This window comes from Lutjanus erythropterus, chromosome 5 (genome assembly GCF_056507025.1).
Source record: "Lutjanus erythropterus isolate fLutEry1 chromosome 5, fLutEry1.hap2, whole genome shotgun sequence".
Classification (NCBI taxonomy): domain Eukaryota; kingdom Metazoa; phylum Chordata; class Actinopteri; order Lutjaniformes; family Lutjanidae; genus Lutjanus; species Lutjanus erythropterus.
The window spans coordinates 1,032,525-1,056,105 of NC_139321.1; the positions used below are offsets into that span (position 1 = coordinate 1,032,525).

Below are 23,581 nucleotides of genomic sequence, written 5' to 3' on the forward strand. Positions count from 1 at the left end.
CTGCAAAAAAAATCAAACTTGAGTCCTTTTTTTTTCCTGCTGATTAGTGAACCATGAGGTGGAGATTAAATGTGTTTGACGTGTTGTGTGTGCACTTTAGCTCTGATCATTGACCCCCATCCGGACTCGGGTGGGGGGGTGGGTCCGTCCGTCCGTCCGTTCAGGGATTATTAATTCCAACCCACTTCATGAATGAGGAGATTTCCTGCTCTCATTGAGAATAATGAGCAATATTCAATTCATGAGCTGAATTTCAATCCGTTTCCTCTGAATGGAATTAACCCCACACCATGTCCCACATCATTAGAATACCTCGCCGCCTGATAATCGCTAATCTGGAGATCCGGCGCGATGCGGCTCTGCTGCTCCTGCACGCCGCGCAGGTCCATCCATATTTTATAGAGATCAGCGGGGCGGCGGCTGTATCTGTAGCTCTGCTCGGGGTGATTTATCATTGTTAAGGCCGCTGTCTGATGGCTTCTCCTCCAGGGTCACGCTGATCCCTGTTCGCCCAGCACCTCCTCAACCACGGAGCCGGCCCCCCGTAATTAAGCCCCTAGAAACCAATGGAAGAAAATAGAAAAAAATAGAGAGGGAGGAGGGGGAAAAAAGAGGAATATGTCAAGAGATGGACGGAAGAGGGGCAAGGTCACGAGGGTGCAGCCTCCGAGAGGAGGAACACGGTGAGAGGTTTGTGTTTACGCTCAGAAGAACCTGATTTAACCTGCAAAAATATGAAAATATCAACATTTCATTTAATTGAAAAGTTATAATTTCACATTTTGCTTTTTTTTATAGAATAGTTTAGTTAAATTTTCTGTAGATCTTATTTTCTGGAGAAAATTACAATTAAAATTTCTGTAATTTTTCCTTTTTCTATACATTTTGATCTAAATATTATTTCAAAGCTTATTTATGCTGTTGATGAAAGTCCTTTTATTATAAATTATTGATGCCTTAGTATAATAGTAAGACTCGTTTTAAGTAGAGATTCATAATGAATAATCAGCCAATAAAGGGAAATTATATTATTATTTATTATTCTGATAATGAAATTTTAGCCACTAAATATCAACTATAATAATAATATCTGACGTGACAGGACAGGTCAAAGGATTTAATTTGAATTCTGAGGCAAAAGTCAAAGTATGTTTGTGAAGTTTTCCATCTTTCTAAATGTGAAATGATCAGTTACCGTTTCTGTGTCAACCATGAGAAGCAGATAATTATCAGTCTCTTGTCGAATCATTTGAACAGTTTTTGCTTCTCTTAAGAATTTATTTTAGGTTCCAGTTAAATCCTGACTGACGTGTTTGGATGAATATTTTGAGGCGGATGCTGTCTGATGAGAGCAGGTGGACGTTTTGTGACGTTTTGTGTTTTTCTTCAACTCGCCGTCTAAAACAAAAGTCGAGTTGAACTGAACCTAAAATAAATCAGTCTGCTGTGGTCATGTTTTTATCATATCAGCTGCTCCTGGTGCATGATGGTCCTGATTAACCACGACGCCTCCAGAGGAACAGGAGGAAGAGGAGGATGAGACGAGTTACACTGTAAAAAATACACATTTATCTATTTAACAAACACTCTCTCTCTCTCTCTCTCTCTCTGTGGCTCAGATCAGTTTATCTCACTCTGAGGGGGTTTCACCATCAGCAGAGTCCAGAACGAGGTGGACTCCTCCTCCTCTTCCTCCTGTTCCTCCTTCTCCTCCTGTTCCTCCTCCTCCTCCTCCTCCTCCTCCTCCTCCTCCTCCTCAGTGCTGAGTTGATGAGACCCACTGAGGATGAAGCAGAGAGTCTTATTTCTCTCCACCTGTAAACTCCCTGTAGCTCCCTGTGTGCGTGTGTGTGTGCGCGTGCGCGCGTGTGTGTGTGTGTGTGTGTGTGTGTGTGTATTACACTGCTGCATTCACACACACACTCTCCCCACCTGAAAAAACGCCTCCTCCATCTCTGGTTTTCTGCTCGTGGCTCTTTTTCTTATTTCCTTGGATATTTTTCAGACAATCAGTAAACAGATTAGCTTGCTAAAGCTACGGCTCGCTCACCTACCTGCAGTGGTCATGTGACCTGTTTCTCCATTAGCCGCTCTAAACTATTAGAAGTCCTGCTCAGCACCAAATGTGGATTAATCCGCCGCTAAAAATAGTCCCTGAAAAAATGCACTGTTTCCTCCTGTTTGTTTCAAAGCCAAAGACAGGAAGGTGATTATTGGTGATGAGGAAACAATAAAATCATCTGTCTTCACCTTTCATCATAGAAAACAACATGTGAGCTGCCTGTAACGCTCACAGTTATGAAATAAAGTTAATTGTAACTCCTTCAAAAAGTCTAAATTAGTGATTCCATCTGGAGCAGATGGCGTTCAGACGTGATGAATTTATTTTACTTTGAAAACATTTGCAGGCGTCGTGTTAAATTATCATTAATCTGACAGAGAAATATTACAGTTGTTGGATTCAGACCAGTTTGAATTAATGATCCAAACTGCAGGAATGTGTTTTCATTTCCTCTCAATTCTTCTTCTCTGCTTTTTAATTTGGTTGTTTTGACCCAACTTGAATGAATCGGTGCGATGATCAGATTAGACCAACAGGATCATATTTGTGTTTATTTTTAATTTCTGTTGACCTCTGGCTCAAACTTAAAGGGCCATTTCACCTTTTATTTATTTATTTATTTATTTTTACACAGAATGATGTGAAAACAGTCATATAATGTCCTTTGTATCTCTGGAGTAGAAAATTACTAAGATGATGTCACAGTGATGTCATCAGCATTGTTTAGTCTCAAAAAGGTGTCAACAGTTTTGTCACAGTGCTGACATGTTTCCATGAAACGGTGTGAAACATGCTTTGAGGTTTTCTCCTGTTTGGTGGGTGTGTCACAGGTGTTACCCAATCAGCAGAGATGTATATACATAGACCCCGCCTTAAGGCAGCGCAGAGGGCTTACATATCACAACAGCGTGTTGAATTCAACATAAGAAAAAATAAAACATTTTGGTATGTTTTGTTGAGGCTGAATATGTTTGTGCTCAAACGGATCATAAAAGTTCACGTCAGTTGTTCTGTTGGTGCAACAAAACTTCTCTTCAGTTCCCTGTTAGAAAACGCTGCCTGATGACAAAGTAAAGCGGAGAACATGTTCTAAATATAAAGTACACTTAATACCATATTGAGTTTTTAGGTGGTTCTTTGTTCACGTTTTGCTGCTGCTCATGTCTCCAGCCGTCCACACACTGTCCTGAGGCCGCTGTCAATCAAATGTGAGCGGACACGCCCACACACTCTGAGAAATCATCTAATGAGCTGTTTTTGAACTCGGTTTTCTAATAATTATGAACCTTTATTTTCATTCAGATCTTTGCAGATGATTTATGAGAAACTTTCATATCACATCTGCATGTTTACTGTTTGCTTTAAAATATGGAGGAATTATTACAGGAATGTTTGTTTCACACGAGGACTATTGGAAATAGATAAAGAGTATTGTATTGGTGATCAGTTTTTAAATGTGATTTTTTATTTCTCATTATATGACGATTAAACAGTTAAAATGTTCAGTAAATAATAAATAAATTCTGATAATAAAGACGTGTGTTTGAGGAAGCTGAGGAGACGACGATGATGATGATGATGTTCTTCTGTAGCTTTGAGAACGTCTCAGCTGACCAACTCGTCCTCCTTCAACCAACACAACCCATCATCCAATCAGCTTCCTCCATCTCTGAGCTGTCCACTTACCCCCCCCCCCGACTCCATCCATCTCCTCTCAGCTAAAGGGAAACACCCAGAGACCCTCTCCCCTCCTCCTCCTCTTCCTCCTCCTCTTCTTCATCTCCTCATCCCTCTCGCCTCCATCTTCTCCTCCTCCCATATTCCTCCTCCTCCTCCTCCTCTTCATCTCCTCATCCCTCTCGCCTCCATCTTCTCCTCCTCCCATATTCCTCCTCCTCCTCCTCCTCCTCCTCCTCTTCATCTCCTCATCCCACTCTCCTCCATCTTCTCCTCCTCCCATATTCCTCCTCCTCCTCCTCCTCTTCATCTCCTCATCCCTCTCGCCTCCATCTTCTCCTCCTCCCATATTCCTCCTCCTCCTCCTCCCCTCTCCTCCCCCCTCTCGGAGGTGTGGGTCAGTGATAAGAGATGATGATGATAACCGGGAGCCAGTGCATTACCGTATCGATCGGGGCAGGCCTTTCAGCGCCGTTAAAGCGCCCAGCGCTCTGATTGCCGGCACTCGCGCTGACAGGAATCCAATGGCGCTGTCTCTGAGTGTGTGCGTGTGTGTGAGGGTGTTAATGTGTGTGTGTGTGTGTTTGTGTGTGTGAAGGGTGTGGCTGAGCAGCTGATGTGTGTGTAATGGTGTGAATGGGGATGTATAGCGTAGCAGCGTGGAGGCAATTAGCCGCTCTGACAGATAACAACACATCCAGCAGCTGAAACTGAAACCTGATCTGAGGCAGAAAAACACAGAAATCAACAGCACTTTGTTCAGTTTGGAGGAAACACAGAAAACTCTGACGGCTTCACGGGGAAACCTGCTCCGTTTGGTTTTTAAAGGACTTCAGAGCAGATCACACTGACTGATTGTTTCCTACATGATGCTTCAGCTCATTTACTTTCCTGCAGGTTTCAGTCTGATAATAAGGAGAAATAATATGAGAGTATAGAAATAATGGGCGACGTAGCCTCACAATTATGTCACAATATTTCTGATGATATTTATGACAATATATATAAAAAACATACTGAACACGAGTCTATCAGTGGTTGCAGGTTGCAGCAGCAGCTTTTATTAGTTCAAACAAAATAAAGAACATTTTCCATCCGTCTTCTTCAATGAGCTTCTGTCACTGATGACAGTAAATTAACCTTCAGGAGTCTGAACAATAACGTCACGTCATAAAACTGACCTCAGATTTTACAGCAGCAAACCAAACAAACCTTCAGTCAGATGTGAACATGGATGGCGTAAACAAATAAAATAAAAATGCTGTCAGAACTTGAATAACCCTGTCAGAGAAGCAGCACACATCATCACCTCATCTCCACACTCACAGGACTCAAGAGATGATTGAACAAAAAGTTTATTCTTGATGAAGACGTGTGGATTTTACTCCGTCTGACTGAGCGCCTGCCCACATCAGTTCAAACTCGGTGTGCAGCTGTTGTGACCCGACTTCAGATTGTAAAACTGTAAGGTTTTTTGTGTGTTTTGTGTTGTTTTAGTGTTTGTCCTGCAGTTTATCCTGTTGGATTTGGCACCACTATGTTGCTAAGCTGGTTGTTGACAGAGTTTTGGGTTCTGTTGGACTGAACTGTGAGACACTGTGTGACAGTTCAGAGACACTGTGTGGACGTTAAACCTCGTTTGAAGCAACTATATAATGAGAGTAGCTGATCAGATGCTTTAACTGTTTTTTCATGTCGTTTTAGTGGAAGTTTTTAGACGAATCCTTTGTGGGATGCACCACCTTGCAGCGCCACCATTGCTGCAGTGGCACATCGTATCTCTGTGGGTCGAGAATGAAACTCCAACTTTGTGAGACTCTTTCATGATTTTTCATGGTTTCAGTCAAAATGTTGACTCTCACAAGATGTGGTGGGTCTGAGGTTCCCCTCTGGACAACATGTCTGCTGACAGTGACAGATGGATAATTTGACTGATGATTCTTTTAGGATGGAGATATTAATGTTCTTAACATTTTACATACGTATGACAGAAATGGATCATGGTAAAGAGAAAAAACAGACCACCTCACTGTTTAAGTGATGAAGTACTGTGTAATATATATTAAAAATATGCATGAATTCATATTTTTCATCAGGTATTAATTATTTTGATGAACAAAGTTCCTCTCTGTGAATATTTTGATCCTCTCTGACACGTGGTGCTCCTCTGTTCACTCAGACAGCAGCTCCCTTCATCAAGTAAACGTTTGTGCATTTTGAATTCTGTTTTTTTTTTTTTTGCTGTTGCAGAGCTGCACCTCACACTGATCTTTGAATAATGGTGGAATAGTGTTTTGTGAATATTGAATAGCATGCTGGTTTGAAATGCCCGTCACCAGTTCTTACTTGATTTTTGAGAAAAGTGACGGCCATTTCTCATACAAATAACTTACAAGTTTTGTTTTTGGAGATAAATGAAACTTATCATTGGCAGTGTGTAGACGATGACCAAAGCATGACACACGTCACACACCAGGTGAGTTAAGGAACTCACAGTATTGTCACCTGTGTGATCCTCGGGAAGGAAACTTGTGTCGAGGCAGGAGTTGTGTATCTTCAGTCATATGTTCAGTCTAATATACGGTTCTGTAGTTCACCTCAACCACGTTCAGTCCAAGAATTCCACCAATGATAGCGAAGCTCCTGGTTTGTCACCACATGCTTTATAGGTAAGGATGTCTGTGAAAAATATTTTGAACTGTGACGTCGTGTCCAGCTGTTTAAAGCTCTCCTTCCTTTTCCATCGTCTGGATTGGCATCATACCCTCGACCAAACAATATGGAACCACATCAGTCATTTCCATCCAGCGTTTGCTCTTCCTGTCATGTGACGTGCAGCTAGCGAGCGCTCCGCTGATCGTAGGCTGGTCGGACTCGATGGTGTGTTTATGACTCAAGTAATGAAACAAGTTTGTTGTGTTTCTGTCTTTAGAGGTAACGGTTTTCTTCTGTTGGAGGTCTGACCTCCTTTAGGTACTAAATCTGTACTGGATTCTGAGGCGCTGCTCTCACTCTCAGACATCTTTTCACTTTTTTATGGTGTAAAAATGTGCACTGGTGTTATCGTGGACGGTAGGATGTGTCACAGCCCTGTTGTGAGAAAGATTTCATGAATTTGGATGCTTCTGTCATCTAAAAGGAATTCATTTATATTTAGGTGACTTTAAGCAAATCAAAATCAAAATGTGCTTTTCTGTAATTTTTAAATCTCAGGAGGTGCAATATTTGTTAAAATCAAAATGTATATATATACAGTATATATAAAAAACTTAAACAAATAAGGCAGAATAAAAAAATCACCATCAAAATAATCACAATTAGATATTTTTTAAAAATCGTTCAGCTTCACCGAGGACACCAACACGTTCTCATCCCAACAGTTTGTCTCCACGTCTCAGCGTCTGATACTGAAGAACAAGTTATTCTTCATCAGCTGTTTGAGACGCTGCTGGAAACACGTAGTTAAAGGATAAATCTGTAATATATTTATTGTAAAAAAAAGAATAAAATGACCATGATGTGTGATCAGAGAAAAAGGAAACATGTTTAGTTGAAATAATCACGTCTCCTTTAAACTTTCTGTTCCAGGACTGAATGAAACAAATCAAATGTCTGACAGATCAAAACACAAAGAGTTTTTAAAAACTCTGTCACTGTTTACCTGAGACCTGCAGCCAATCAGAGCAGAGCATCATGACTCATATTTGATCAGGAGATTGATGAGTTATTGATTGATTCTTCAGCTCAGACTGGACGACACAGCAGCAGTTCTTCTTCTGTGGTGGATTTCGTAGGTTGTTTTTTGTTTTTTTTGGCGGCGGTGGTGGGTGTTCTGGGTAGCTGCAGCAGTGAGAGAGCCTACTGATTCACAGATCAGAGAGTGGCGGCCAAGAACAAATGAACAACTGCACACACACACACACACACACACACACACACACACACACACACACACACACACACACACTGTGAGCAGCAGTGAGGCCTCGGAGGCGTCATTAACTTGAGAAGGCTGTTGTGTCTGTCAGGACCTAATGAAAATAGAAGGACACACACACACACACTGCATTCTCACGCACACACACACACACACTCACACACTCTCAAACACACACACACACACACACACACTCACACACACTCACACACACACACACACACACACACACACACACACACACACACACAATACACAGTATATACAAACACAAAGAGCTTAAGTCTTTTCTGTACGAGGTTTCAGTGTATGTGAACGGTATTTTTCAGGTGTGTGTTTCTGCATGTACAACACATGTGAGTAACACTGTGTGTGTGTGTGTATGTGTGTGTGTGTGTGTGTGTGTGACGGGCAGCTGCTGCCTCGTGGCGTCTTGCTGCTGCAGCCGAGCGAAGGAGACATTAACTAACTTCTGTTTTCTAATGGAGATTAATGAAGCCAGAGGAGGAACACACACACACACACACACAGACACACACACACACACACACACACACACACACACACACACACACACAGACACAGACACACACACACACACACACACACACACACACACACACACACACACTGAAATGCACACAGAAACACAAAGAAATACACAACCAAACACACACAGAAGCAGAGACTCGTCCTTTCACCTCAGTGAAAACGGCTGATTTTGGGTTTTAGTTTAAAAAATAAATGGAAACAAATTCAAAGAAAAATGAAAGAACAAAAAAAAAAGTAAGACAGGAAGTAAAGAAAGGAGCAAAGTGAATGAGAGAGGAAAGAAAAGAGTCAAGTCAAATTTTATTTATATAGCTCAATATCACAACTGTGCCAGTGTGAGACGCCCTCTGTCCTTTAGACCTTTAGGTGAGGACAAACTCCCAGAGGGGACAGACAGGAAAGAAATAAAATGAAACAATATAAAATATGGAAAAACAGATTAAGGAAGGAAGGAAGAAAAAAGAAGGGAAAAAGGAAAGGAAGGAAGAGATGGAAAATATGCAAAGAAAGAGGAGGTAAGAAGGACATAATGATGTGCAAACATGCAAACACACACATAAATATAGAGTGTGTATCGTATGTAAACACACACATGTACACACACAGTGTTGGCAGGATCAGGCTGACAGATTGTCCTACAATAGATGGAGATTTGATTGACAGGAGGCATTCACTGAACACACACACACACACACACACACACATTCAGATGATGTCACACACACACACACACACACACACACACACACACACACACACGTTCAGATGATGTCACACACACACAGATTCACCTTCTGGATGGTCAAAGTGTAACTTGAGTTGTTGGAAGGTGTTTTTTTTTCTCTGTTCTGTGACAATTAGAATTAAACTACAGTATAATTCATTTATCAGTTAACTTTAGTCTTTATTGCTGTTTGATAAAAGCTTTTAAATAAAACAGTTTGCACAGGGGCAAGTAAAAACTGACTTCAGGCCAGTAGATACTGTATCTAACCCAGTCTCCTCCTGCTCCCCCAGTCTTCCCCTAGTTCCAGTCTTTGTGCTAAGCTGGGCTTAAATTGCAGAAAGCATTTCCACATAAAATATCCACACCAGTAAGAACAGTTTAGAGTTCTTGGTTCTGTCATGAGACATTTTATTCTGATTTGACGTGATGACAGTGAACACATCACAGTGTCTATAACAGGTCGGCCTTCAGGTCCAGATGGTGGACTCCTGAATTCAGCCCTCGTAATTGATCTAATTTGTCTAATTGGGGAGGAAAAAAAGTGTTACATTCACCGATTCACTCTGCTGTGGGAAAAATCCAACATGTGTGTAACAGCTGAGAGCAGAACACACACTTTTAATCAAAATACAAACAGCTGAAACATCATCTGTCAACAAACAGAGAAGAACAGAACAAACAGGGACAGTAAATGTTTGTCAGCCTGTAAACATCTTCAGTGTTTATTTAAATCTGAATCCAACCGTCACAGTTTTATTATTTCTGAGTTTCTGGATGTTGTTCTGTTTCCATCTCACTGTGTTGGATCGTCTCCTTCGAGGTCATCGTCTGTCGTGGGAAATGAGAGCTGTGTGTGTGTGTGTGTGTGTGTGTGTGTGTGTGTGTGTGTGTGTGTGTGTGTGTGTGTGTGTGTGTGTGTGAAGGCCCTGTTGGTTGCCAGCAGTGAGGGAGCGCTCTGATTGGCTGGGAGGGGAAACAATGTGGTTAATGGCGACTGTTTCTGCTCTGAGTCACAGGAGACATTTGTTTGGACGCTGCAGCTCGCAGCAGAGAGTTAAAATCGAAAACCCGAGTAGAAATCCTCGGTTCTAATCTCCCCCCATCAGAGCGGCTCTCAGTCCATCTTCAGCTGAAATAAAATCCTCAGATTTGAGCGTCGAACGTGAGCAGATGTGACGTGACGGAGCAGCAGGTGATTCAGTCTGACAGCCGAGAGGAAAAAAAGATTTACAGCTGCTGAATCTCTAATGATGAGTTCAAAGACTCCTGTAAGAAACACACTTCTGACTCAGTTACACATTCATAACCAGTCCTTTACTGCAGGGCGGAGTACCATGACTACACTGTAAAATACTACATGTACTGCAGTATCAATCTCACTCAGTGAAGTTTAGATTCTGAAACAGTTCTGGAGCTTTCAGTCATCATCACATGATCTTCATCAGCAGCCATGAGCACTTTAAGGACTTTACTTTTACTTTCACTGTAGAACATAAAGAAATATCATTAAAATGTGCATCAAGTATCACAAGTAAAAGTACCACAAACAACTGTACTAGTACTTCTAGCCGTTATATTTCTATGTAGTTTAATGTAGAGCTGCAACTGCAACTTATTTTAATTTAAAATGTCAGAAAATGGACAGAAAATTTTTTTTTTTCTGTAAAAATAAAATAAAAAAACAGATTTGTTTTTATTTTCTCTTTTAAATCACTTTGAGTTGCTTTTCTTTGTGTCTTATAAAATATTCAAATCGATTAATTGATTGTGAAAATATTTGAATTATTTAAATGATTAATCACTTCAGAAACAATGAATTGTTGCAGTTTAATAAGAAGAAATGCATCATATTATTTGACAGATGATGGATTTTTGATATTAAGGAATAAAAACAGACTCAATAAAACACATCAAAAGAAGTACAAGATTAAATCTAACAATAAGTTTTCAGTTTGTTATCGGAGGAATCAGTGAGTGAAAAAATCTGAAATTTGAAGTGAAAAATGTTATTGATCACCTTTCAGAGCGGTGAGAGCAGCTCAGAATTGTTTATCTGTGACGAAACACGACAACATAAACAAACAAACAAATGAACTGGAAGAGAAAACATTATTTATTAAAGCTGCAAAGACGAGTTGATTCATTTATTTGTTGATGTAGAGATAATTAGTTGCCAACTATTTAGATAATCAATCAATTTTATTGATTTATTTATTTATTTTGACATTTAAGAGACGAAAGCAGCAGATTCCTGAAGTGTGTGTCTTCATTAGTTTGAAATTATCATTAAATATTTATTTATTTATTTATTTTTGAAATGATCAGAACTATTAAAACATTGAAATGTGATTTAAATGACGTGTTATTTTTCATGTATCCGACCTGTTAAACAGCTGTTTCACTGTTTGGTGACCAGCTGATCAGAGTTGTGATTGAAAGTTTCACATTAATTGATTTATCCTGAAAATAATCTGCACGTTATCAGAAATGAAAATGATCGCAGCCCTACTTTTAATGAAAGGAAATAAGGTATGAAATGTTCATACAGATAAATCAATATAATTATAAATCCAAATGATATATAATGACTGAAATCATCTGAATGAAATGTAAAATACTGTTCTTCATATTTGTATGATATATAAACTGTTCTATGACAGAAACACACTGTAATACAGAACAGCTCATATACAGAATAAACTTTACATTAAATACATATTTAATATTAATAATATATGATTAATATACATTATGTATAATACACAGATGTAATCTATATTTTGCTCTAATGATTATGATAATATCTGAAAGGACTACACTGTAAAATAAAGTATATATTTTAACTCAAAATGTTCTTTCATTTATTCAGCTTTTCTTTTTTTTTTTTACTTTTTTAAATTGAGAGTCAAACAATCAAATAAATGTGTTTAATAAACTTAAGATATTAAGTTGAACCAAAAATCTCTGATCAGATGAACGTCACAGATAAATGTGATTTTCTTTCAGACCGTCTCAGTTTGAAAAGTCGCTTCTCGGTTTCAGCCTCTTCTGTTGGAGACACTTTGATCAACAACGACTCAAAGACGACATGTGAAAATATTCATTATTATGATATTTTAAGAATTCAACAGTATTGCAGTGTTATTGTAAAAAAAACATCATGGCCTTGACTTAAAGTGTATTAGAAATATTTATACTCAGGAGAGTTTTAACTCTCACACAATGCATGCTGGGAAGTCTGCTCTGATCACGTGTCTTTGATTGAACATTCATGTTCAGGTGGTGAGAAAAAAAAGCTCAGTTGATTCTACTAAACTCCTTTTTTTTTTTTTAACAGTGCAGGAGCTTTCAGCTGTATCTCATGGTCTTCATCTTTAGTCTGAGCTGCTTCACTTTTCATCTCGTTTATTCTGTCGTCTGTTTTAGTTTCTTTTTCTTCCTGTTTCTCCTCGTTTATTAATTATAATTCATTATTATTACTGTGCATTAAATGTTAACTGACATATTACACATATTTATATTTTTTCATATGTTATTGATTTAATTTTCTCTTTCTGCTTCTTGACTGGCAGTTCTTACTTTCTATGTCACATCATATTTTTATTTTTATTTTTTTTTAATATTATTATGCAGACAGTTTCCTTGTATGTGAACTTTATACTTTACGGGGAAATTCACCTGATTCTGATCAATCACACAGAAACATAAACGGTTAATAAATGTGGTCACATGACCTGCCCCCCTCTCTCTCTCTCTCTCTCTCTCTCTCTCTCTCTCTCTGTGTGTGTGTGTGTGTGAGTGTCTCTCGCCCTCCTCTGTGCTGTAATACCTCAGGGAGCTCCAGCAGAGGCCTCCACCTCCCCACTGCTGCTCCTCAGGGACTCACACCTCCTCCTCCTCTTCCTCCTCTTCCTCCTCCTCTTCATCCTCCTCTCTGTTGTCTATCAGCTGATCATCTGTGTGTGTTTTCACCTGACGCTGTGGTGTGAAAACACACACCTTCATTCACACTCCTCTGGGAGTTTGTTTACTTTCTGTTTTTCTTCCTTCAGGTCTGTTTCGTTTTTTGTTCCTTTATATCTGTATTTTCCTTCCTTCCTTCCTTCCTTCCTTCCAATTTATCTCCATTGTTTTCTTTCCATCCTTTACTTACCTTCCCTTTCTCCTTTTCTTATTTCCTTTCATTTCTGTTCCTCACTTTTCTTGCTTTATTTTTCTTTCATTTACTTCCTTCCTATTTCCTTCCTTTGTGTTCCTCCAGTTTTATTTCCTTTCTTTACCCTCATCGTCTTTCTGTTTCTAGCTTTTCCTTTATTCCTTTCTCTTTTTCCTATTTCCTTTTCCTTTCCTCTTTCTTTGCATTATTTTCTTTCCTTTCCTTCTTTCCATTTCTTGTTCCTTACCTTTCCTAGCCTTATTTTCCTTTTCCTTCCTTTTTCCTTTCCTTCCCTTGTTCCTTCTTTCCAATTTGCCTCCTTCATTTACTTCCCCTTCTTCCTTTCCTTTTCTTGTCCTTCTTTCTTCTTCTTCCTTCCCTTACATGCTTTGGCTCCTCTCCTTTTATTTATTTCCCTTTTGTTTCTTTATTCCCTTGTTTTACTTGTTTCCTTCCCTCATTAATCTCTTTCCTTTTATTTACCTCCTTTTCTTAGTTCCTTTTTCTTTTTCCTTTCATTTTTGTTCCTCTGTCTTTGCTGTCTTTTTTCTTTGCCTTGTTTCCTTCCTTCCCATTTCTCCTTCCTCTCCTTTTCTTTCTTCCTCTTTCCTCCCTCTCTTCCTCCTTCCTCGTCTGACCTCCACATCCTCCTCCTCTGTCTTTGTGTATTCATCTATTTATTAGTCCTGTTATTGTTATTAACAGCCATCGTCGTAGCGACCCGCTGCGCTGCAGGCGCTCAGATTGGACGCTTCCTCTCCTGTGGGCTGATGGGAAAACAGCCCCGGGCGAGTGTGTGTGTGTGTGTGTGTGTGTGTGTGTGTGTGTGTGTGTGTTAATGGCTTCCCACTGACTCTTCCTGTCTTTTCCTTCCCTCCGGATACAAACGTTCGTCCCTCCATCTCTGCGTCTCTTCGTTTCATCTCCATCGGCGGCCATTTTGAAGAAGCTGATGTGAATCTGATCTGTCGTCAGTTTCTCCGTCACCAACCTCATTTTAGTTTACATGAGATTCAGTTTGCTGTTTTGTCTCAGCTGCTCTGATTGGCTGGTTCCTCTTGGTGCAGGTGTGTTGTTACCTGCGAGGTTCTGCTGCTGGTTTGGACGTTCTTGAGTTCTGTATTTGTGGTTCTCTCGTCACAAATGATCTTCTTGATGTCTCTTAGTAAATATCGATGATGTAAAACCTTTTCAAGCGTTCTGATTGGTCAGATTTGAGTCATTCCGGAAATTAGCAGAAAAAAAATCAGTAATTTTAAACTGAGGATGAAAAAAATGCCTGTTAACTGGAATATTGGCCAATATTGTTTTTTCTTTAAAGTTACCAGTTGAATAATTGAAATGTATTCATAATCTATTCATGGATGAATCTTTGCAGCTGTAGTTTTCTTTCTATCTGTCTTAACAAACTGAATCTGTTTTTGACTGTTGGTGGAACAAAACATCTGATTATTTTATTAATTTTCTTCTTTTGGAGGATAGTGGTTTCACTGTTTACGTTTTATGGAAGTTTGAGTCAGATTCAGTTTAAATGACATTGAAACTTTAAAGGTAGAATCAGTAGATTTGTCCGAGCTGTTCCTAAACGCACCAGAAAGAGTTTTTCTTGAGTCTCGTTCCCAAGACGACAAAGACAGACGTTTTCAGTTGATAAAAACGTCCCCAGCAGCAAAATAATGAGAAATACAGGCAGACGATTCGTGGTCTTCATGTGAAAATGCTGTATGATTAATGTGTAAATGGATTCAGGTTTTCAGCAGAGTAAAACTGTGTGTGTGTTTCTGTGTCTGTGTGTCAGGAGGTGCTGCTGAAGCGAGCAGCCGACCTGGTGGAGGCTCTGTACGGGATGCCACACAACAACCAGGTGAGTCTGCAGCTTCACTTTGACCTTTGAACTCCACTGCAGGAGTTTCCATCCTGCACTTTGTCAGAGTCTTTTTATGATTTGGAACCATCTTTAACTAATCTTAATCATAGTGGAGTTATAGATTAGTAATTATAGAAAGAAAACGTGTTAAAAACTTTACTATCTTACTGACCTGTGATTGGACAAAGTCTCCAGTCATGATGAACAAGTCTGGTTTTGTCTCAGACCACTTAAATTACATCAGTAATTTATCCACAGTTATTAATTAACATTAACAATAACTGGAGAAGCAACTGATAAAAAACTACAGAACTGAAGTGGAGTTTTAATAAAATAAAGGTTGCAGAACTCTGCATGCTGTCTAACCTGCAATATAACATTTATTTGCATATTATTTGCATCAGCTGATGAGGTGATCAGTCTGCAGCCAATCACATTCCCCGTGTGCAAAACTTTATATATGAATGCATCCCTGCTGTGTGACGTTTGAGGCCCTGTTAAAAACTGTAGAGCAGAGTTTCACAAACTTTTTTCTGGGACCCAGTATTTTGAAATGATAAATGATTATGACCCAGGTCACAATAAGACGTATCAATAAATTCTGGTAATTTGTGCATAAATAAATGTTGCAGATCATTTTTACAACCATTTTTGCGTCACTTTATATTATCGTAACACGTTATTGAAAACATATAACAGGCTCTTCATTTTTCCATTAAACAAAAGTTGTACTGCAGATATAAATATTAAATTTGTAGAATTTCCTCCACAGTCTTTTATTTATTTTGGTGACCCAAATAAAATCTCCTGTGACCCACCTGAGGGTCCCGACCCAGTGTTTGACAGTGACTGCTGTAGAGGACTTTATATTTAAAATTTGTGATGGATGTTGATTTTTCTGGATATCAGATTCACATACAGATGTTGGAACATGATGAAGTATTTTTTTGCTGCTATCGTTTGTCTGCAGGATTTATTTTTAGGGAACTACTTGATTCAATGTGTGCAGTTTGGATCAGACAGAAATAAATCTGATTATTCTATTTTAACTTATGCATGTATTGATGAATTTGCAATATTTGCAGATGTAATATCGATAAATTTGTTTGGAATTTATATGTTGTGTTTTATTTTTCTGACTGTTTTGGATATTGTGTTTTTTTTTTTTGGCTCGTGGAGAATGTGATTGGTTGCAGACTGACAAACCACTTCCTATTTAAGTTTCTTCTCATGGATACAAACTGTCTGCCTGATGAAGGTTTAGTACTGAAACGTTAAAAATAAATCTTATATTGCATGTGAGACAGTGTGCAGGAGTCCTTTTGAAACACCTGTCTCATCTTATAGATGTGTGAAATGTTCCTTTGTTCTAATAAAATAAAGGTCAACATTGTTTATTTCTCCGACATAAATCATATTAATTCAACTTTGTTTCATGCTAAACGGTTATTATAGAACTTTTGCCCGGTGACGCCTAAAATAAACTGCCTACCTCAGCTTTAATCCAGAGTTTTACAGAAATCCTCTGATATTGATCTCGTCTGGTTGAATTCAAACCTTTTAATTAGTTGTTTTCTTCCTCAGATGAGTGAATGAATGTGTAAAAGGGTTAAATCACTGTTTTATTATCAACTGAAACGTGTCTGTGTTTCTGTAAATCAAAAACTGTCTATTGAACTCAATAGAGCTGCAGCGATTAATTGATTGATTAATTAATTAATTAATCTAAATTAATCACCAACTATTTTTATAATCAATTAATCAGTTTGAGTAATTTTTGAAGAAAAAATGTGTAACTATACATGGAACTATAACTTTCGATTTTCCTTCCTTTCCCTCTGAATTTAACTGATGGCTCTTCTTAAGCCACATCCCCACCAAAATAAAAGTCTCAGATGAAAACAGTTGTGGCTGCAGACAGATTTTGTTTTTTCTTGGGTCTTTTGATAGTAAAGTTTGCTGACTCCTGCTCTCGTTCAAAGAGGAATGGAATGGGACCTCATGCAGCTGCAGTTTCTATATTTTCGTATTTAAAATACGTCCCTAATAACTGTCTCCTCTCTGTCCCTCCATCACTTCCTCCTCCTCCTTCCCGTCTTTGTTGCAGGAGATCATCCTGAAGCGGGCGGCCGACCTCACCGAGGCGCTCTACAGCGTCCCCCGCAGTCACAACCAGCTGCCGTCCCTCACCGGCTCGGCCGCTCACTCGGGGATGATGGGAGTGAACTCGTTCAGCAGTCAGCTCGCCGTCAACATCTCCGAGGCCTCGCAGGCCGATCAGGGTGAGAGCTCGAAACTATTACCCATAATCCTCTGAGGGGGTGGAAACTTGGAAACTTGTTTGCAATATTTTTTCCTCAGGATGGCAACGTTTGTCACTCAAGCCAATTAGAGGCAGAGTTTGTTGGGTTGTGCCTTTGCCATCCTAGTAAAAGAAAACAAACATCCCGTTCTGTTTGTCCTGGTCTCTCCTGGTCCTGGTCTCTGTTGTGTCTCTGAGGAGAAACAACCAACAGTCTGTCTCTGCAGTTTGAAAAGTGTCGACGTCAGCTTCACAAAATTAAAGATGTTTGTCATAAAGTTCACACACACACACACACACACACACACACACACACACACACACACTCTTGTCCTTACAGCAGCAGTATTGTTTTCTGCATCAGGGTTATTTTATCTCCCTGACTCGTCATTTATTCGACTCGTTTGAGTTTCTGTCTCTTTGATTTCTGTCTGCTTGTGTTTCTTGATTTCCTGGTTTCATCTGTACGACTCAGGTTTTCTTCCTCGGAGAGTTGTAACATTTGTTCAAATCATCTGAAGACAGAAATCTTCCATTTTGCCGGAGAAAGGTTTCAGAAAATATCATCAGTCAGGACAAAACTTCCCTCCTTCACTTTCCTTTGGTCCAAACTTCTGATCTCAGGATAATTTTTGGATGATTTGAAGACTTTTTTTTAATGTACATTATATATCCTGTGTAGCGATTTTCAAGTTTCTGCAACGTCATTGCAAAAAACGCCTAAAAACGTTGCAGCATGCATCACAATTTTTTAGAAAAGTTGCCAAGAAATCAGGCACTTCAGACCACAACGATCCTCAGCAACAGCCTGCGAGGTCCTGGAGGGGCTGATTGATAAAGTTGATTGTGTGTGTTCGTGGTAATGAAGGAACACGTCACACTAATGGATCTCTGTGACACACAGGAAGCAGATCTGTCAGGCTGTGATTCACATGTGATGCCTGTTAGTGGAAACATTCACTGCTGGTTTGAGTCTGAACACGCTGACGTGAAGAAAAGTGCAGAATATGATCAGAGTTTAAGAGAAAAGCTGCGTGTTTCCTCAAACGTGCAGCGAGCAGCTTGTGAACACGCGTCGACAGGAAGCAGATAGAGCTGCTTTTACTCCCCGGACACCCCCCCTCACCTCCTCCTCCCCCTCCACCCCCCACCCCCTTCACTGAACCATCGTCTGCTTTTCACATCGGCCCGGCGGCGAACACCTTACAGGAATCTATGAGGTCATGGGAAACGAGGCTGCAGCTACAGCTCAAAATTCATAACTCGGTAGTTTATGTGCGCGGAGCTCTCCGGTCGGAAACATTACACCGAGGATGTGACCGCCGCCGCCGCTGTCCTCCCCGCTGTTATGAAGTATGAAACGGCTCTTTGTGCCCCTCGCAATTATCTGCCGTGATTAAAACATTAATAAAAACAGCGGCTCGCGAGCCCCGGCCTTATCAGGCGCACGAGGAGAGTAATTTACGAGGCTAATTCAGAGCAGCCTGAGTGGCCTGCTCAGCCTCATGTCAGCCTCCTGAAGAGGAGGAGGACGTTTCTCTGCTCCTGGAGTTCGTCTTCTTCTTCTGCTGCACTCTGACAGCTGATGGGTGGAGACGGGGGGTGGAGGGACACTGACGCCCCCAAACAACAAAATACCTTTAAACTCTGCAGCAGAAATGGTCCATCCGTGCATACATATGTATTTTTGCTCATTGTGATGATATTTCCTTTGAGATAAGTATAAGCTGTGGAGAATAATTTAAATTCTTCACATTCCTAAAATCTGTACAACCTCAACTAAAAGGTGATGGAAGTCAGGAGTTCCCAAACTTTTCCAGAGATGCACAGAATATAACAGAATAGTACAATAATAGTGTAAAAGAAATTTATACACAAGTATGTAAAAAAGGCGGGTGCCATTTTTTCTAATGTTTAGCAGCAAATATGTGCACATAGAATATTATACATCTTGAAAATGTAAGAAATAGAAAATAACAAATGTTAATAATTACATTCAGTGATGTGCATCAGGTGTTACAGCTCTGTATATGGTTCATTGAATTTTTGCACAGAGTCATTTGCAGATGAATTGTTGTCGTTGTCAAACAGTTCGTCCTGTGATTTGAAAACTGCAGCAGGTCTTTTTCTGATTTCGACTGAAGCACTAAAATAAACACAAAAGATCCAAAAGTTTTTTAAATGTAGAAAAATGAACAAAATGTTTCTCAGAAGTTTTTTAACTCTGGTAACTTTTATGAGCAGAGTTTGAAGGCATTTTGATAGATATTTTTTGTTGTGTCATTATATAGATGATTTTAAAATGTTTTATAAAATCTGTCAAACCTGAGCCCCAAACCACTGATCTGTTTCCCGCCTCGCTGCAGCCTGAACTGTCACCACGTTTTGTCCCTCCTGTGATGTAACATCATGACCTCATCACGAGTGTACGACATGATGACACAAAAGACAGAAGTTTTAACTTTCTGCTGCAAAAAGAATGAATGCTTGAGCTTTTATTTTGAAGTCGATTTAAAAAGAATCATGCTAACGTTACATGTTTTACTGCAGGAATAAATAAGAGTAAAATCTGAATATTTAATCTGCAGTAAAATATTCTGAACTCAGCTGTTACTTGCTTTTTCTGGAGCTGGACTGGATTTTTACAGCCTCCTTCAGCGAGTGGAACCTGCTCAGGTGTGGTCATGTGACATGAAGCCTCAGTCACAGAGAGGACAGGTGGTCAGATATAAAGAAAAACCTGAACGTGTTCCTGTACCTGAAGAAGGCAGTGGACAAAAACTATTAAGCAGCACAGATATGAGTCCTGAACCTCTATAATCAAACAGATTTTTATTTTCACGTAAAAAAACGTTCTGTTGTTCTGTGATGTTCAGACCAACAGACCGACACACAGCAGCATCAGAGGGACGAACACACTGACGTCATGTGACCTGCGGTCAAAGTCTCTGCTAACAAACATCAGGTCTATTAAAGTCATAAAAACTCCTTCTGTTCTGATTTAGACTTGTGTATCTTGTAATTATGACTTTGTGCGTCATAGCTACGACTTCTGCATCTCATAATTATGATTTCCGTATCTCGTAATTCAAGTTAGATTTATTTATAAAACCCAGAATCAAGTCCACAACATCTTTAATCCTCAGACCTTCATTTGGAACAAGAACAGCACCACAAATATAAATATAATGTTCTCTGTCTGCCACAATAAACAGAAGTAATAATAAAATTACATCTCTGGAAAAACAGAATGATGGTATTAAAGGGACAGTTCAGAGTATTTGTAGTGTGGTTGTATGAGGTATTTCCACAGTCAGTGTTTTACACAGTAGATCATTTTCAATTAATCTGTTGTAATCTATTATTTTCCTGATTAATAAATTACTTTTTTGGTCCAGAAAATGTCAGAAAATGGTTGACCAGATTGATTTTCTTAATTGGTTGGTGATTATTTTAACATTAGATGCAAAATAACTGACAGCTAAATAAATCAATATCAGTTGAAGTGTAACTATATTAAGACCATAAATAACGGTGTTTTCCTGTCAGAAAAGTCTGTCTGACAGAAAGATCAAGAGGTGAAAATATTCTGACTCTAGGTAAATAAATCTGAACAATCCCTTTAAGTAAATGAAGAACCCAGTGTCTCATAATTACAAGACAATCTAGAAAATATCTAACAGATAGAGGTCTAGTAATTATGAAACATAATGATAAAATAAAATCAGCAGAGTTTGACAGTTTCACACCTCCAGTCTGCAGCTGAATGAAAACCATCCTGTGAAACCTGTAAGTGATTTGATTTGTTTCTGGAGGTTCAGCCGAGTGCAACACGAACCGTTAACATCCAGTTTTTCATTTAACTGTCGTCCTGATGCGTCGCCACGGTAACAAACTGTTGAACAAACTGCTGGACAAAAGCGTCCACCTGCAGGAGTCCTTGAGCGTTGGACGTTTACTCAGTGAAACCAAACTGTCAGTCAACCAGTTCATCACCATGAAACCAAACTGCTCCTAAACTCTGAACACATGTTTCCATTTGAGTCGTCAGTGTGAGGTCGAAGGAAGTGATCTGCTTCCCACGCTGCTGCTGCCGCCGCCGCTGCTGTGTGAGGACGAGGACGAGGACGAGGACGGGCAGGGAGGGGGACACACCAACACAAACAGGACGGGACACTGAGTCCGTTTGTTAAAGAAGAATTTATGTTTTTATTAAAGAACAATCGTGACATTTAGTGATTGTGTGGCTCTGCAGCTCCGGCCGCTCCTCCTCTCCTCTCCTCTCCTCCACATGTGTTTCCCATCGCCGCTCCTCGCTCCTCGCCCTCGTCCCCGGGCAGCGCTCCATCAGCCTGCTCCTGCTGGGAATTGCGTTGGCCCGAACCAGGAAGTGGGGGAAAAGTGGATGAGGGTGGAGGAGGGAGAGGAGGGGTGGAGATGTAATGTGCTACTTGGCACACGGTTGGCTCCGCTCGGCGAGCTCGGCCCGAGGTCGGTGGGAACCCGGGAGCCTCACGAGGGGGTCAAAGGTCAGGCTGAGTGCTGCGGGGAACATCGGTATTCAATGCATGTTGGATGAGGGTCAATCAGCGGGAGCAGGGGGGGGGGTGGAGTTGGGCAGGGGGGTGGAGGTGAGCACAGAGCTGCAGCAGAGAGGTGAGAGATGAAGGGCAGGAGAGCAGCAGCGACAGGCGTGATGATGTCACCGCTGAGGTCACAGTGAGGAGGTCAATGAGACACACACAGTCAGACATACCTCCAACACACACACACACACACACACACACACACACACACACACACACACACACACACACTTTAACATATCTGACAACAGTGAAAAAACAACTCAAAACTTCACTTCAGCTCATTTTTGACCAAATGGATCAGGTGGTGCGTCATCGTCGTCATCATCATCATCATCATCGTCATCATCATCATCATCATCATCAGTCGTGGATCAGTTCTAATGATCCTCTCTGGATCGGTTCTCTCTTTTTAAAAACATTTAATTAATGCGTGTTGAGTTTGGCGAGTTTCTCCAGATCTGTTTCAGACTCCTGACAGGAAGACAGAGTCTCTTTGTCCTCTCCTGTTTACATTTCCACCACATCTTAAAGGGACAGTTCAGACACTTTTCTCTCATTGTTCTGCTCTGTGAGGTAAAAAACTGTTTTCATCAAAACAAGTTTGGTTCCTGAAGTATCGCTGTGAGAAACGAGGTGATCAGTTAAATAACAGATTAAAACACTGTGAGTTTATTTCTACTTTAGAACATCATCAATCATATCAAACATAATTAGTCTATTAATTGATTATTAATCAATTACTATATTAAATACCAACTATTTTGTTGATTGATTAATTGGTTGAAGTTCCTCTTTTAATAAAAAATGTTTCTAACATTTATATAAAATAAATTTTCTTATAACAAATATATCTTGGCGTATTGTAAGTAAATCTCATAATAATGTAAATATGTCTGTTTGAACATAAATATATCTTGTAATAATATATTTTATAATTAGAGCTGCGAAGTTGAATCAGTTATGAATCGATTATTACTTTATTGCACAACTATTTTATATTGATTAAGTAAAGTAAACAAAAGTCTAAATTCTGTGATTTCAGTTTCTTTAATGTAAATATTTTCTTGTTTATTGATTCCTCTCTGACAGTAAACTGAATATCTTTGAGTTGAGGGTTTATCGTAGGTAACTTCAGAACTAAAGCCGTCAGCCTGCAGGGGGCGCCACAATACAACGACAAGGTCACATGATCAACTGGATCAAGATATTTATGATGGAACTGGAGCTGAGAAATATGACTTATAAATGATGTGTCCATATTTTCAGGCTGTGCTTGAATATGTGACATATATCTGGATGTAATGTGCATTTTTATGCAGATGACACAGTTTTATATATTAAAGTTTATGAAGCTTCTGGTTTCTTCTCTTCTCTGACACATATCTTTGACTTGTGGACAAAACAAGACATTTGAGGACGTCATCTTGGACTCTGATCAACATTTTTCACCATTTTGTGGAGCAAACAGATCAATCAAGTCAATATCAACAGATCAATTGATGATGATAATCATCGTTAGTTGCAGCCACAGTTTCTACTGTCGAAACAAGAACCTGGAAAAGAGCTGATGTTTACTTTAAATCTTCCTGTCAGAGGGTTAAATTATTAATGTAGGAACATCAGTAAAAAAAATACAAAAGCATCATCTCTAGGTTAAATTCTCAAATTCTTTTAATAAAGAAGATAAATATCTGTTTTTCTTTTTATGTTTT

At 39.6% G+C, this 23,581-nt stretch overlaps 1 protein-coding gene across 4 annotated transcripts in view; it reads left to right on the forward strand.

Annotated features, from left to right (window-relative positions):
• LOC146326295 (transcription factor COE3) overlaps nucleotides 1-23,581 on the forward strand; it is a 188,977-nt gene that overhangs the window by 157,367 nt on the left and 8,029 nt on the right. For all 4 annotated transcript variants that reach the window (XM_084718532.1, XM_084718529.1, XM_084718531.1 and 1 more), the window contains exons 12-13: nucleotides 14,910-14,975; nucleotides 17,086-17,260. In XM_084718532.1, the coding sequence (XP_084574658.1) occupies nucleotides 14,910-14,975; nucleotides 17,086-17,260 (241 nt within the window). The remainder of the gene's footprint in view (nucleotides 1-14,909; nucleotides 14,976-17,085; nucleotides 17,261-23,581) is intronic.